Consider the following 16,220-nt stretch of genomic DNA (forward strand, 5'->3'; position numbering starts at 1 on the left):
GATTTTCTTTTTGCATTTGAAGATTGGAAGTATTTTTTCCAGTGCCTCTAGCAGAGTTTCATTACTGTTGCAAGTTTTCTGTTGCTTTTGCAATTCCAGCTATTGTGTCCAGAAATGTCAAGATACTGCAACATTCTTTCAAAGTACTTTTTTTTCCTGAGTTAAAAAGACACATACAAATTTCTCATTTCTGTAATCTTTTCAATCTTATTAAAATTTGCAGGTTTAGTAGTAGGTCACGCTTGTGTGACGAAAGTGTTGTGGCTAGTGTTAAATAGATGTTGCACTATTTGACAAAGAAGAATGCTGTAAAGCAGGCTCTTGGCTGTCCTCACCAGGAGTCACAATTTATCCTGGAATCATTCAAGGCCAGGTTGGACGGGGCTCTGAGCAACCTGGTCTGGTTGGAGATGTCCCTGCTCCTTGCAGGGGCATTGGACTAAATGGCCCTTCCAACCCAAATGGTTCTGTGACTCAGATTTCAATAATGTAGTTTGAGATAGTGAAATAAAATTAAGGAGAGGTAGTGAATGGAAGCATTTCAGGTGAGTTGTGAATTCAGGTTTTTTATTTTTATTTTTATTTAAATCTATTGGACAAACTTGCGAGGAGCCTTGTACAGCTCTTCATTAATTGTTGAACATCAACTGTCTTTGTTAAATCTAATTTTTTTTCACAGATGGCTGCAGTGTTTCTAGAAATTTGCTTGTGTTGAATACTTTTGTTCTTGTTAGTTACTTGTGTTGTTCTAAACAAGCATTTTCTTATAAATATTAATTGGTTATTTCAGGTTGTTGCAATGTAATTTGTTCAGATAAAACTGGCACTCTGACAAAGAATGAAATGACTGTTACTCATATTTTTACTTCAGATGGGCAGCATGCTGAGGTATGTAGTGAGACTCCTAGATTTTAATTTTCCTTTTTATTTGTTTTGTGTATCAGCTGAAACGTGCTTGAATATACTGCAGGTAAAGCATCAGTTAAGAAAGCATAAATTTGTTGCACCAAACTCCTGTTCCTCGACTTCCAACTATTTCTGTTCTTCAGTTCCTTTAGTATTGCAGCCTTTGAGGTGTGTTATCCAAGTTGTTTCTGGTTACAGAAAATTTTTTTTTAATAGTATTTTAAGGTTTTAAATCTCTTGACGGCTCTAGGTTACAATAAAAGGCAGATGCTGTGGTACAGTGCAAAGACAACTTGAGAGATTGTGTTTTTCTTCAGTACGGAAAGTTGAGGCTATTTTGCTGTTGTAGATGCATAAAAATAAAATTTGCATGTTACAAACATTTAAAATAGGGATATCAAGCTTTTGGCTAAAAGATAGTTCATTGTGTCAGCCCTTCATACTGAGTATGTACTGCCATTCTTGCTTTGTCATAATGGATGGGGTTGGAAGTAGGAGCAGGACATGAAACAGTGGTTGAGGTTGGGGAGTTGCTGGAAAGACTGAAGTAAGCACACAAAAGAGAAGCAAAGGCAGCAGGAATGGAAAAGCAGCAAGGTGTGGAACTAGGTTGTGGTTTCATGGGAGCATTTCTAAACAAGTTCTTAAATTCTCACGCTCTTCTTAATCAGGGGTTTTTTTCCACATTACAGTTAACAGAGGGTCTTGTCATAGACTTTTGTAAGCATAAATACTGGCTTTTTTTTCTTATTCTTTCCAGTAAGTTAACTATGTTTGCTTATATATCCTGGCATTTACTTTTGTATTCTTGGAATTCTGTAAGAATACTGTAATTCCTTTTTCTTTACTACTAGCACAATTTGTTTACATCTGGGTCAAATCAGCTCCTTTTTCCTAGTGGAAAGATAACTTGAAATTACTGTAAAATATGTTCACTGTTAATGCTGTACACATGAACACTTTTTCAGGATTCTAGTGAGATGCCTGGTTTTTGTGCACTGAAAATATGATTTTACTGTTCTTAACACCTCTCTGAGGTCTCAGTTGAGAGGCTGTTCAACTATGATTTTCCTCCTGCTCCCCTTCTTACTGGATGAAAGTAGGACTCTGCTCTGTACTTCCATTCCCCTGCAGGGGCTATGCATTATTAACCTGAATAAAGACAAATAGGAGGAAAAAGTTAGAAAGCAAAAGAAAGAAGAAAAAAAGAAAGCATGCCTGATACTGTAAGGAAACAACATATGCTACATTTATTTATGCTAAAGAATAAAATTGCTTTAAAAAAAAAAAAGTCTCTAATATATTTAATTGAACGTACTTGCCCTCAATTTTTACTCTTCAATCCAGTACCTGCTACATTAGAAACTGAGTAGGAGAGTCCATTCACACTGAGTAAAATCAGTTATCATGAATGGCTTTTTAAAGATTTTCTGTAGTTTATAGTAAAAAGCTGAGTGAAAACAGTTTACAAACCTGGTGAACATTACATTGCATACTGCCTTTGGCTGTTTGTCTTGCAGGTTACTGGAGTAGGCTATAACAGATTTGGAGAAGTGATGCTTGATGGTGAAGTAATTCATGGTTATAACAACCCATCAATTAGCAAAATTGTTGAGGTAAGACCTTGGCACAGAGAGATGAGTTTTAATTGATGTAGCACAAGAGCTACGTATAGCATTTAGTTTGTGTTTTATTTTCTCCTCTTCCTCATCTTTTAGGCTGGTTGTGTGTGCAATGATGCTTTGATTAGAAACAACACGTTAATGGGGAAGCCAACAGAAGGGGCTTTAATCGCGCTTGCTATGAAGGTGCGTACTTGATGGTGCTTTTTGGATTCCTGATGGGTGGACAGTGTGTAGAAATCTTGTTTTGTTGGGGTTTTTTCACATTTTCTTCTCTTTTGGAGGTCCTAGGTTTATGTTGCAAGTGTTCATCTCCTGTCTTTCTAAACTGTTGAAAGTCTTTGGGCATTCTGAAAGATAAGAGAAAACTATTTAGAACTGAAGTAAAATCTTTATCTTCATCTTTTTGCATCTAGTACTGTCATTTTACCTGCCGCAAGCTAATCTACCTGTTGAATATTGATTGTGCTGTCTCTTTCCCAGTTCTCTCTAGAAGCAATAAGAAGTTGATAACTGATGTACTGGTGACTGCAGCATTTATAGTGCCTTTTAAGCATGGGGCATAGGTAGTTTAAATTGTGGACACTCTGGTGTATGTGTCTTCTTGCTGAGACTCATTAAGTCCCCAGTCTTTGACCGGAAAGGACTAGAGTGATGTTATTTTGGCAAAAGCCCATAGACACTGAGAAGAACAGGAGTCTTTTAACATCTGTTGCTGGAAAGGGAAGTAGTGAAGGAGTTGTGAAGCTCTGTAGGTACTGCGAATGGCTTATGGCAGGCTGCTGCTGTGTATCCTTTGATCAGCACTTTCTCTTGGACTTGGGTAGAGCATGGAAGGCTCTGAGTTTGCATCAGGAGTGGAGAGAGAACAGCATTCAGAGTGAAATGCATTTTTTTCTGGAGTCTTCATGGTTAGTTTCATGTTAAATGTTGGGGTGATTCTGACCACTAAAAAAAAAAAAAGCTATTTCAGGTTCGATCGTTCAAACTTAAAATCAGTGACTTGCCTTCTCCAGACTTTGCCACAGCCTTGTGTTACAATTTTGTAGGCTCTCCTAGCAGATAAATTACATTGAAGATGTTAAGATTAAAAAAAAAGTCTTGGGACTTTAGACATCTGTTTTGTCAAAAAAGAGCTACATTGCTAGCCATTTTAAGACTTGTGTTTCTGGATGATCATAATCTATAAAGTATTTGATCAAAGATAGTATATAGTGTTAAATTGCCTGACTTATGCTGAAGCCTGAAAGAAACTTCTGAGTTCTGCTACTTTGTCAGAAGCTTGTTTAAACTGGAGTAGTGTGCTCAAAAGCAACTTTAGAGATGTTTTTAAATGAAGTAGTGATTGTTAACTAAGATATCTCAACAAGTCAACAAATCACATAATTGTTTGGAAAAAAAAAAAAGACGTCCTGACATTGTGGTAGTACTTCTGTTTTATATAGATGGGTTTAGATGGACTCCAGGAAGACTACATAAGGAAGGCTGAATATCCCTTCAGCTCAGAACAAAAATGGATGGCTGTTAAATGTGTTCACAGAACGCAGCAGGTAAACTTCAATCACTGTTTCCCTGTACACTGGCTCTGTAGAATGGTTATCTACCTTGTTTAATATTCTCATTTTTCACATCAGAAGTTATGGCAGGCTGGTAGTAGTGCACAGTCCTCAGAATAATACCGTTTGAGAATAGACACAGTTCTAGTTTCGATCTCTGAAGTGGAGATTAAGAATCACAAGAAATTTTTTCCATAAAAGGCATACTGGGAAATTACTTTAAGTATTTTGATATTTGAGACTTTGAATGTATACCTAGCTGTTTTTTCTTCTTTCTCCACACTGCTCAAACATCTAAAGAAATTCTGCCAATCTTCTGCTATTTCAGTGTTACATAGCTATATAATGAATCAAGAGCAAGAAGATGCATTGGTGTTCAATAGTAAAATTTGTTTTGTTTAAAAACACAGATACAGGTCAAAACCAGAAAACCTATATATCTTGTAGTGCTTTCATATACCTATCTGCATATCCATATTCGTATTTTTCATATTTCATTCAGACCAATCTGTTGTTTTTTTGGTTTTGTGGGGTGTTTCTTTTCCCCCCGCAAATACTGACATAGTCACTGCCAGTCTGATAACTGGAGCCTTCTAGAGAATATGTGCAAAAACAAACCTCATCTTGGATTATGGAAAGTTTCCTAGTACTTCTGACCGAATAAAAGGCTTACTAACAGTATTTGAGTATCATAGTAAAATCTTTGCTTTGGAAACAAAGCGTTTGACTCCTTTTATCTATATGGATAACACGGTTGTATTATCCTTGTCTGTATAAAGAGTAGTGAGCAGGAATAGCTGTATGAGTTTCATCCATGTAAGAATTTACTGTGTCTGTGTTTTGGTTGCAGCATTTTTAAAAGATTGTTGAAAAATTGGTTACAGTTTTAAAGGGAACATGAATTATTTAAAAACTGAGAAAATGCAGTGGAATTAGAAACTTAGAGCTGTATCAGCTGAGCCTATCAGAAAGATTGAGGTACTTGGCTACTGTGCATAAATACCTTCACAGGGAGAAAATAGAGCTTTTTAGCCAAACAGGGAAGAGAAGATGAGAATCAGTGATTGGAAATGGGGCTGAGGCAGCAATTCCTAATAAAAGAGGGGGGGAAGGGAAAGGATCAGTTGATTTAGCATTGGAGTTGTGCTCGTGGTAGATGGTGTGTTCTCAGTCCCTTGATATCATCAAGGCTAGATAGCTATCTGGATAGTGTTAGAGTTGTTAGGCATGGTATGGGGGTGGCAGGTAATGTTTAATGGCCTGTGCAGCTGGGTCAGATGATGAGCTAAATGTCTTTCAGGTCTAATGTTCTGTACAGGTTTCATTTCTGCCCTTTACATGGCCTCACAGTCTGTGAACTGTGACCTGCAGTGTCTCGTGTGTATGATGTCTACTGAAATGAGATATTGATTATTAGCTTGGCTTTTGTGACATTACTGCTCTTGAACATGCACTGCATAGAAATAATCAAAAAACCAGATTTTTAGGTTTAGAAGTGTAACTTTGATTTGCCTTATGTTCTGAAGACTCTTTAGAGAAGAACAGACATGTCATTCTTACGTGTGCATGTGTATATTTATATATACATACACACATGCATGCAATAATTTTTTTCCTTTTAGGACAAACCTGAAGTTTGCTTTATGAAAGGTGCTTATGAACAAGTTATTAGGTACTGTACATCATATAACTGTAAGGGGCAGACCCTACCTCTTGTTCAGCAACAGCGAGAGCAATATCAGCAAGAGAAGACATCTATGGGCTCTGCAGGACTTAGGGGTAAGATTGTTTCAGTGTCTCAAAATAACAATTTTTTTTTTTTTTTTTTTTAAAGATGGCACTGCTTCTAAAAAAAACCTAAGCACTAGGAATTTTTTGTTCAAACAGTACCATTGGGTTGTTTAGTTTTTTTTTTAAAATGGAAGAGTGGAAAACAGGTGTTGTTGCCTAAGGCCTGCATAATAACATGATTAAATTGCAAAGGGTGAGAAAAGGCTCTGCTGGTTCCTGACATCTCTTGCATGCGACCATAACTGAACAGTACATTGCTACCTAATAGCTTCCATATCTCATTATAGATTTTAGTGTGTTTTTAAAAATGTGAATGTGTTTATTTTTCTATTACTTTGGGTCCTGGCACCTTTGGGAGTTAGGCTAGCACAGCTGACTGCAGATCACAAGATGCCATTAGGGACCTTGACAGGCTGGAGAGGTGGGCCTGTGCCAACCTCATGAAGTTCAACCAGGCCAAGTGCAAGGTCCTGCACCTGGGTCATGGCAATCCCAGGCACAAATACAGGCTGGGCGGGGAATGGATTGAGAGCAGCCCTGAGGAGAAGGACTTGGGAGTGCTGGTGGATGAGAAGCTTAACATGAGCAGGCAATGTGCCCTTGCGGCCCAGAAGGCCAACCTCATCCTGGGCCGCATCAAGAGAAGCGTGGCCAGCAGGTCGAGGGAGGTGATTCTGCCCCTCTACTCTGCCCTGGTGAGACCCCACCTGGAGTACTGTGTCCAGTTCTGGAGCCCCCAGCACAAGAAGGACATGGACCAGTTGGAGAAGGCCCAGAGGAGGGCCACGAAGACGATCAGAGGGCTGGAGCACCTCTCTTATGAGGACAGGCTGAGAGAGTTGGGGCTGTTCAGCCTGGAGAAGAGGAGGCTCCGGGGAGACCTGATAGCGGTCTTCCAGTACCTCAAGGGGGCCTACAGGAAAGATGGGGAAAGGCTGTTCAGTAGGGCCTGTTGCAATAGGACGAGAGGTAATGGTTTTAAAATAGAGGGGGGTAGATTTAGATTGGAAATTAGGAAAAATTTTTTTTTACAATGCGAGTTGTAGAACACTGGCACAGGTTGCCCAGAGAGGTGGTGGATGCCCCATCCCTGGAAACGTTCAAGGCCAGGGCGGATGAGGCTCTGAGCAACCTGATCTAGTCAGGGATGTCCCTGCTCCTTGCAGGGGGGTTGGACTAGATGACCTTTGAAGGTCCCTTCCAACTCTAACCATTCTATGATTCTATGATTATGTTTTATATTAACAAGATGTGTAGACTTTTAAATACAACTGAAAATATTTTTCACAAAGTGATTGATAGCAGGTGATTTTGGGCAAGCATTATACATGGCTGGCTTTTTTTGGCCTCTCTAAAGAGATCTTTAGGCTGTTAGGTCCATCCACAGCCTTTTAATGTGTAGGTATTGGGGGTACTATGTGGCTCAGGAAATTCACAGGATGCAAATTACTAGAAGCTGAGAGAATCTGCCAGGAGTGGTATCTTTTTGTGCTTGTTTTGTTTGGACAATCATTCTTTGTGTCTGCTTCAGACCACTGTCAAACAAACAAACAAAAAAATCCAGAGTAGTGTTTTGAAAAAAAAGTTAATTTGCGGTTCTCTTACAACTCTGATATCTTTTAAATGTGTTAGAATTAAGATTCCTACTGTAAAAGACAGTCCAGAAAATATTCATCATATACTTAGTAAAATTTGCCTCTCTAAAAGAAAAAAAAACAACAAAGCAGAAAATAAAAATACATTAACTCATCCCCCCTTTCATCCTCTTGCATGGAAGACTGTGCATGTACAGAGAAATCACAAAGCTAGATACTGTTTTCTTTCCATGCAGTGAAAGTATAAACACTTTATTCTGAGAACAAATAGGAAAATTATCTTTAAAACGTGGAATATGTATGTTTGGTAAAAAGAATACTCTTTATAAGAAAGGAATATATATAAAGTAGGCTATTCTGAGTATTCAGGATAACAGACATTGCTACCAGGGTTTAAAAAAAAAAAAAAAAATTGCAATTCTAACCCTTTTCTTTATGCTAGCCTGCTAGTTCAGTTAGGTCTCATTTCTTTCTGAATATCTTCTTGCCATAGGTTAATTTGAAGTGGAATACTGAGACGAATGAAGCTACTCAAAATGGTTTCAGCACTGAGGCCTTTGGTCAATATGCAGATGTATATTTGTATGCCATTAGTTTTAATTTTTGCAAACAAGTATTAGCAGTTGTTTTAAATGCTAATGTAAATGTTAATTTAAAATCTTATATATCTTTTTTTTGTCTCCTTAAAGTTCTGGCCTTAGCTTCTGGTCCTGAGTTAGGACAGCTGACATTTTTGGGGCTTGTGGGAATAATTGATCCTCCACGGACTGGTGTGAAAGAAGCTGTTACTACACTTATCACGTCAGGAGTTGCAATAAAAATGATTACTGGAGATTCACAGGAAACCGCAGTGGCCATTGGTATGAATAGTCCACTTCCTTTCATTTTTCCCCTTGTTTTCTGTTTTGCCAATGCCTAGCTCATTGTTATGAAATGTAGGTATTAAGTCTTCAACATTTGTGAGTTGGGTGTGTTGGATGTGGCACAGCGGAATTTGAAAAAAAAATAAATTAAAAAACAAACAAACAAAAACCCAGCAACCCTAGCTTGAAGTGATACTTTGGCTTCAACTTAAAATGTAATTCCTCAAATTTGATTAATCTGTGACTTTTGCTGTTTGTGTATTTTTTTCACTGTATTTTGTTATAACATATGCTTGATTTGATTCTTGTTCTTATACCCCCAACACCACTCTCCCTACCCTCAGCTTCGGATGCTTGTTTTACAGCAACAAGGAGAAACTGAAATAGCTGATGACATTGAGTATTTAGGATCGATATGGCACTTCAGTAGCATTCAATACAGTTTTGTCCATGTAACTAAGTTTGAAACTTAAGTACTGCTAACAAATATTTGAAAAAATTACTTAATTTTATCTTTTACAATATAATATGTTAAACTGTAGGTACTTTAGCCAGAATATGAATTCTTTATGTACAGAAGAAAAAGTTGAATGTGCACACAAAGTACACCCCCAAACTAGCCATGCTTTCCCAAAGGGCTTTTTTTCCTTGTCTTCCGCATGCAATTTTTCATTTTCTGTCTTTTTGGTTTTGAACTCTGAATTCTTTAGAGAGAACTGAGCTCTTGTGCTTATATGTCACCTGACACAATGAGGTATAGAACTTTAGACCTAAAAAGTCTAAGGAAATAAATATTTGGTTAGAGTAGAATTTGTAGCATGTGTTTGTTACTCCAGTTCACGTAGTTGATTCCAGTACTCTGAATCAATGAGGTGTTAAGATGTTCAGATCTGAAATGCTGTAGAAAATAGTGTGTTTTTTAAAAAAATTGGATATTTAAAGTTTTAAGAGTAAATGACTATGAAACCTTTTTTATTATTTATTTCCAGCAAATCGACTAGGACTCTATTCAAAAAATTCACAGGCAATCTCTGGAGAAGAAATAGATGATTTGGATATTCAGCAGCTTTCTCAAATAACACCAAAGGTTTGTTTTAATATACTACTTACTGAAATGCAGTAAAGGATTTATTTTATATTGATAAATCTGGGGGTTTTTTGGTTGGTTTTTTTTTTTTTTCCCCCCCTGTGGAAAGCTGAAATGTAACTTCTGAGATGCAAATAATATGGTTCTAATAGAAGTAGTTGGTACAGTACATTACTAGAGACTTTTAGTACAGAAACACAGAAGCTATCCCAGATCAAACAAGTATCTTTTGGTTTGGCATATGACCATATGAAAAATTATTTCGTAGAATTGTAGAATATTTAAGGTTGGAAAAGGCCTCCAAGATCATCAGGTCCAACCACCAGCCTAACACCACCATGTCCACTAAACCATGTCCTGAAGTGCCACATCTACATGTTCTTTGAACACCTCCAGGGATGGTGACTCTACCACTTCCTTGGGGAGCCTGTTCCAGTGCCTGACCACTCTTTCGATAAAGAAATGCTTCCTAATATCCAACCTAAACCTCCCCTGCCACAGCTTGAGGCCATTTCATCTTGTTCTGTGACTAGTTACTTGGGAGAAGAGACCAACACCCCCCTCACTACGGTCTCCTTTCAGGTAGTTGTAGAGAGCGATGAAGTCTCCCCTCAACCTCCTCTTCTCCAGATTAAACAATCCCAGTTTCCTCAGCCGCTCCTCATAAGACTTGTGCTCCATTTCTTTCAGCTCATGTGGTTATCTTTTTAGTGTTTTTATTACTTTTGTCTCTTAGTGATTCAATTTGTTTTTTACCTTTCAGTGCCTGTTTTGGAACTTTCATTTTGCCACCTCTCACTTTCAGTGACCATTATCACCTTTTTGTGTTGTTAGACTATTTGATTTCTTTGAGTGGCTTAGCTCATATATATAATCTTACAGTTTACATGTTCAGACAGTCCATCCTTTTTGTAGTTCATAAGAGGAGCTGTGTGTATCTTTAATGATTTTTAATCTGAGGCCACTGGTTGAGAATCTTGAAGGGATCTATTTATTAAGGTACTGCTTAATACTTTTTAGTTATTAAATAACTGAATGTATTAGCCAATGTCAGAGTTGCAAACGTGAAGGCATAATCAAATGCAATTGAGGTTCAGGCTTGGCTGTGTTGCAAAATATATGCATCAAAATGCTGCTCTGTTTGCAAAATACTGCAAAATTAGACTGCAGCGTGCTTGAGCCTGATGTAAGCAAGCCAAAAGCCAGTATTTACAATCAAGAAATGTGCATGTCAGCTTTGTGTCTTTTCTTGGTGACTCACAAAAACAAACTTAGAAAATTGTATGGCAAATAGTAATTTTTGGGTTATTTGGTAATAAAGGACTGTCTGCCTTAAATAACTGAAATAGCTACAAATTTACTTTGTGCATGTTTGACCTGAGACCCATTTAGTTTTCTAGGTATTTATTTAAAATCTTATTAGGAATTATTTAAAATCAACCAATAAAAATGATAGCTATGTACAGTCTGAAGTGGCTTTTGAGTCCAGAGGAGGACCACGAAGATGATCAGAGGGCTGGAGCACCTTTCCTATGAGGACAGGCTGAGAGAGTTGGGGCTGTTCAGCCTGGAGAAGAGGAGGCTCCAGGGAGACCTTATAGCAGTCTTCCAGTACCTCAAGGGGGCTTATAAGAAAGACAGGGAGAAACAATTTAACAGAGGCTGATGCAATAGGACAAGCGATAATGGTTTTAAAAAGAGGGAGGTAGACTTAGGCTAGAAATCAGGGAAATTTTTTTTACAATGAGGGTGGTGGAACACTGGCACAGGTTACCCAGAGAGGTGGTGGATGCCCCATCCCTGGAAACATTCAAGGCCAGGTTGGACGGGGCTCTGAGCAACCTGATCTGGTTGGAGATGACCCTGCTTCTTGCTGGGGGGTTGGAATAGATGAGCTTTAGAGGTCCCTTCCAACCCAAACCATTTCACTATTCTATTCTTATCCACCTTTTTAAAAAGGAAAAATAGATGCGAATGCTAACAATATGGAGTTTATGGAAGACTAAATTCTATGTGCTCAAATTCTGATTCACAGGGAAGAACAGAGACAAAAAATGCTGGAAAATAATTATTCCTTCTCAGCTGGAGTCTTTATTAATTAGCTTTAAAGCTGCAATCTGTTACTAATATGCTACACAAACTAGTAAAATTGAAATGTCCTGAGTAGCTTGCCACTAGTGCTGACAAGGGGAGAGGACGTTATTTATAGAGTCAGCACGGCAATTGCCTGCGTGAATTTAGTCAGGAAAGCCAGCAGCCAGTCATCATAACTCAGTTGCTTCACAATTTCAGAGAGTTTTTAAATTGCATATTCTATCTTGAAATAAGTAGCACCAACTTTGTTTACCAGAACACATCACGTCTTCTCTGGAATGAATAATTTCATTCTATTAAAAACAGGTCACTGGTCCTTCAAATTTGGAGCTAACAAGAGTGCAGTTGGCCTTTAATGTTTTGGGTTTTTTTTTTTTTTTTTTTTTTTTTTTTTTATTCTCTAGTTTTATAGAATCTAGTGCAGTTCTTTACATTTCTCAGATTCTCATTGCTTCTTCATTGTGCTTTAACAGGTTGCAGTGTTTTACAGAGCCAGTCCCCGACATAAATTGAAAATTATAAAGGTATGTCTTACTAGAGGCTCAAATGCTGGACTGTTGCTATGGATACTGTTTGTGGTGCCCTTATTTAAATTATAACGTGCCACAGTGTGTCAAAATGAAACTGGAAATGCATTTGAGTTGAAAGTGAAGTGTATTTGAAAATACTACCTAGAAAAATGTGTAGTGCCCACAAGGGATAGGCAGCTGCTGGTAGGCAGCGTGGTGCTTTCATCTATGCAGAGAGCTGAGGGTTGACTGAGATTTTGTGTCACATTGCAGTTGAATTGACTAGGAACTTGAAAGAACCATATTTCTTATACTTCTCAGAACAGGACAAAAGGGCATGAATTTCAAGCTGTGTCTGAGGTAATGCTTCCATTCAGAGGTTAACAAAAGAAGGTAGCAAACAGGGACATACTCAGTGTAACAGTTGGAATAACCAGAGAAGCAACATTAAGGAGAAGGAAGTCAAACAAATTGAGACAGTCGGAATATATTGAGAATTATAGGAGGGGTGATAATTTTAAAATGTGAATGCAGTATATTCTTTCTTTCTGTAGAGTTCTTTACTTTTTCTTAAAGGCAGATTTTTTTTTTATACTCTATCTTTAAAATTTAGGCTGTCTGAATATATGAACTGACTTTTAACCTAAAATCTTGTGTAAAAATTCATTAAAATACAGACAGCTTCTGTAAAATTCTAAAAAAAAAAAAAAAATGGGGAGGGAGTTGGAGTGGAGTGATGACACACCAACCTTGTATCTAGAATAATTTTACAGGATGGGTTATTTCAATCCCTGATTTAAGCTCTTTTCCTTTTCTTATATTTAGTCACTGCAAAATAATGGTGCAGTAGTAGCTATGACAGGAGATGGAGTGAATGATGCTGTTGCTCTGAAGGCTGCAGACATTGGTGTAGCAATGGGACAAACTGGAACAGATGTTTGTAAAGAGGCAGCAGATATGATCCTCGTGGATGATGATTTTCAGACAATAATGTAGGTGGCATTTATGTACATACCTTGTGCTATACAGTTTTAATGAAATGTTGCTTGCGTTAAAAACAAAAGAAATTCCCATAACTTTTAAGTGTAACAGCTGTTAATGAGTTCTCAGCTAAGGCAGGAGAATTATCTTCATGGTGATTACCTGTATGATACTGTTTTAAAAAGAGCTGGGAGTATAATAGTACAAGGGGCAATTAAGCATTTGTCTCTTTATGTCTGTTAATAATAGTATAAGAATGTATTTACATATTTAGACCTTTGTAGTTTGATCTTGTACATAGATCAGATGTAAGTAACAAAGGAAGTTGTGCATGTATTTTGCTAACCTGTATTTCTGCTTCTCCACGTAGATTGTGAGAGTAGTATATTTGGAAACATAACTGAGATGAAATTGTGAGTCTGATAGCTGTCAGTAGGATTCATGTTCATTTAATTTCTAACTTCAGAAGCATAAATCTTACATAAAAATGGAAGAGAGCATTCGTGTCAAGACTTTAAAGTTTTACACAGTGCTGTGTTTGTCTTCAACTCTTTAAATGTGGTGGTGTTTCAGAAAGGAGAGGAATATAAAATATTTAAATATCACAAGTGAAAATAAGTTATGAACTTCTGGTAACCAGCTATTTGGTACTTGTTCATTTTTGTTTGGTATACTTCAAAGAGAGCATAGCTCAACTAATCTTATTGTGAATTTAATCCATCTGACTTTTGAAGGTAGTGGTTGTTGGCAAAACTGGACTGCTGTCTAGCGAGATAGCCTTCATTTTGAAATTATGCATCAATCTCAGAACACTTCAGTTATCTGAAAGTATCGTGCCTAACCCTTGGGAAGAAGTGAAATGTAGAAGTACAATATAAGAAAATTACCTAGGGAGCAATATGTCAGAAGATGATCTGAGAGCTAAAAGGCTTCCATAGTAATTCAGACAACAGCAATGTGCTGTTCTGCGAAAAAGAGAGAAGGGAATAATTTTAAGATTTTCAGAGAAGTACATAGGAAGGACATCTGTGGTAAGTACTTAATTTTACTTGGGCTTGATGAGGCTTTTGCTGGAATCCAGTTTTGTTCACTTCATCAGGAAAGTTATGAATAGGAGAGTAAAAAGAGTGGTGAACATGAAGGGGAAAAAAAAAAAGTACAAGCTTCCATAGTTTTACATCCTTCTCCCAACACCTTTAATCTGCTTGTTAGTTACAAAAGGAATGCTGATTAATTGTTCTTGGCTGTTGGGGAAATGGAAGAAAGAAATTGGGTTTATTTGCAGCAGAGTAGACTTGACTTAGGTATTAGAAACCTTTTCTTACTGCTGGAATTGCAATAATGTGATAGGCAAGTGTCGTAGTTCAGCCCTGATCAGGACCAGACTACGCAGTCTCTCTCTCACTCCCCCCACCTTCCGAGAGAACAGGGAGAGAAAATATAAGGAAAAACGGCTCGAGATTTGAGATAAGGACAGGGAGAAATCCTTAAAGTTACCGTCACGGGCAAAACAGACTCGACTTGGGGAAAACTATTCATTTATTACTACAAATAGCAGGATAATGAGACAGAGAACAAGATAACCTCCATCCACCCCTCCCTCTTCCTGAGCTTAACATTATCTCTACTACCTCCCCCCCTTCCCCCCCCCGAAGCGGCACAGGGGGGGGAAGAGGGAATGGGGGCTGCAGTCAGTTCATCATACGTTGTTTTACGCTGCTGCTTCATGGTCGGGGGAAGAACTCCTCACATTCCTCCCCTGCTCCATCGTGGGGTCCCTCCCACGGGCCACAGTCCTTCGTGGAACTGCTCCAGCGTGGGTCATCTCTTCCACGGGTGCAGTCCCTTCAGAACAGCTGTCCCAGCGGGCCCTCCACGGGCCACAGCTGCCTTCAGGCATCCACCTCCCCCGGTACGGGGTCCTTCACGGGCTCCAAGTGGATCTCTGCTCCTCCGTGGACCTCCATGGGCTGCAGGGGGACAACCTGCTCCACCATGGTCGTCACCACAGGCTGCAGGGGAATCTTGGCCAGGAGCCGCATTACTCCTCCCCCTCCTTCTGAACTGACCTTGGCATCTGCAGCCGTTCCTCACAACAAGCTGGTAGATGTCTCTCAGGATCTTTTTTACATCATCTTAATTCACTTCTCATCTCCTTTCCACTTCTTGCAGCTGGGCTGGGCTGAGTCGGGCCCAGTCGGCTGCCTGGCGAGAGGCCAGAGGGTGAGGCCCGCAAGGCCCATGAGGCCTGTGCCTCCCCCTCTGCACCTCTGCCCCCGCTCAGCTTCTTCACATCTTCTCTTCTCTCTCTTTTTTTTTTTCTGTTTTCCCCTTCTTAAATACGTTATCGCAGAGGCGTTATCACGGGACATTCTGCTACCAATCGGCTCGGCCTTGGCCAGCAGTGGGTCCACCCTAGGCCTGGCCAAGTCCCCTGAACAAAGGGGAGCGACTTCTAGCAGTTTCCTACAGAAGCTACCACCTTAGGCCCCCCCTCACTAACAAAACCACGACAGCAAGTTGTGACACATGCTAGAGGTTGAAAAGATGGTCTGTACATATTTCCTTCTGGTATAGTAAGAATACATGATCTTCTAAAGTTATGCTACATTTCTATGGTTCTGTAAAAGTATGTGTGAGGTTTGGGTGGGTTTTTGATGTGTTGTGGTTTTTTTTTTTTTTTTTTTTTTTTTTTTTCAGATTAACTTGAATTAGAAGGTCTTATCAAGGATGATGGTGAATCTTCAACAAGGAAGAGACTTTACTATTGACATTTCATTTTGAAAGTTCAGTTAAGCAGCTGCAAAATTAACTGTTGTGTTGAATTTCGTAGCCAAGTTGAAAAACCATGACTGCCAAAGTTACAAGAACCTCAGCTCCATTTGTTTCTTGACATTAGTGTTGCTGTTTAAAGTAATAGCTTTCTTGTGGGTTTTTTAAAGCTTTTTTGGCAGTAGTTTTATTTGTCTAGTGATGTAATCTTTCTTTTTAATTGCAGGTCTGCAATTGAAGAGGGTAAAGGGATTTATAATAACATTAAAAACTTTGTTAGATTTCAACTGAGCACGTAAGTTTGAAAAGTTGACAATATCAGAAAGTTCTAACTACATTGTGAATGAATCAAAGCATCATGAAGGAGATGCATAAATTCACACAAATGTTTTAAATTTCACATAGGATGCTGATATGCTGTGCTTCTGAATTTTCAGTATTTGG

General features: G+C 38.6%; 1 protein-coding gene across 7 annotated transcripts in view; it reads left to right on the forward strand.

Annotated features, from left to right (window-relative positions):
* ATP2C1 (ATPase secretory pathway Ca2+ transporting 1) overlaps positions 1-16,220 on the forward strand; it is a 69,289-nt gene that overhangs the window by 47,499 nt on the left and 5,570 nt on the right. For all 7 annotated transcript variants that reach the window (XM_086742795.1, XM_086742796.1, XM_086742801.1 and 4 more), the window contains 10 exons: positions 791-888; positions 2,427-2,522; positions 2,625-2,714; positions 3,974-4,078; positions 5,707-5,863; positions 8,160-8,330; positions 9,323-9,420; positions 11,988-12,038; positions 12,849-13,015; positions 16,003-16,071. In XM_086742795.1, coding sequence (XP_086598921.1) covers positions 791-888; positions 2,427-2,522; positions 2,625-2,714; positions 3,974-4,078; positions 5,707-5,863; positions 8,160-8,330; positions 9,323-9,420; positions 11,988-12,038; positions 12,849-13,015; positions 16,003-16,071 — 1,102 coding nt within the window. The remainder of the gene's footprint in view (positions 1-790; positions 889-2,426; positions 2,523-2,624; positions 2,715-3,973; positions 4,079-5,706; positions 5,864-8,159; positions 8,331-9,322; positions 9,421-11,987; positions 12,039-12,848; positions 13,016-16,002; positions 16,072-16,220) is intronic.

The sequence above is a fragment of the Chlamydotis macqueenii genome, chromosome 2 (assembly GCF_036417535.1).
Source record: "Chlamydotis macqueenii isolate bChlMac1 chromosome 2, bChlMac1.mat, whole genome shotgun sequence".
In the NCBI taxonomy this organism is placed as follows: Eukaryota; Metazoa; Chordata; class Aves; order Otidiformes; family Otididae; genus Chlamydotis; species Chlamydotis macqueenii.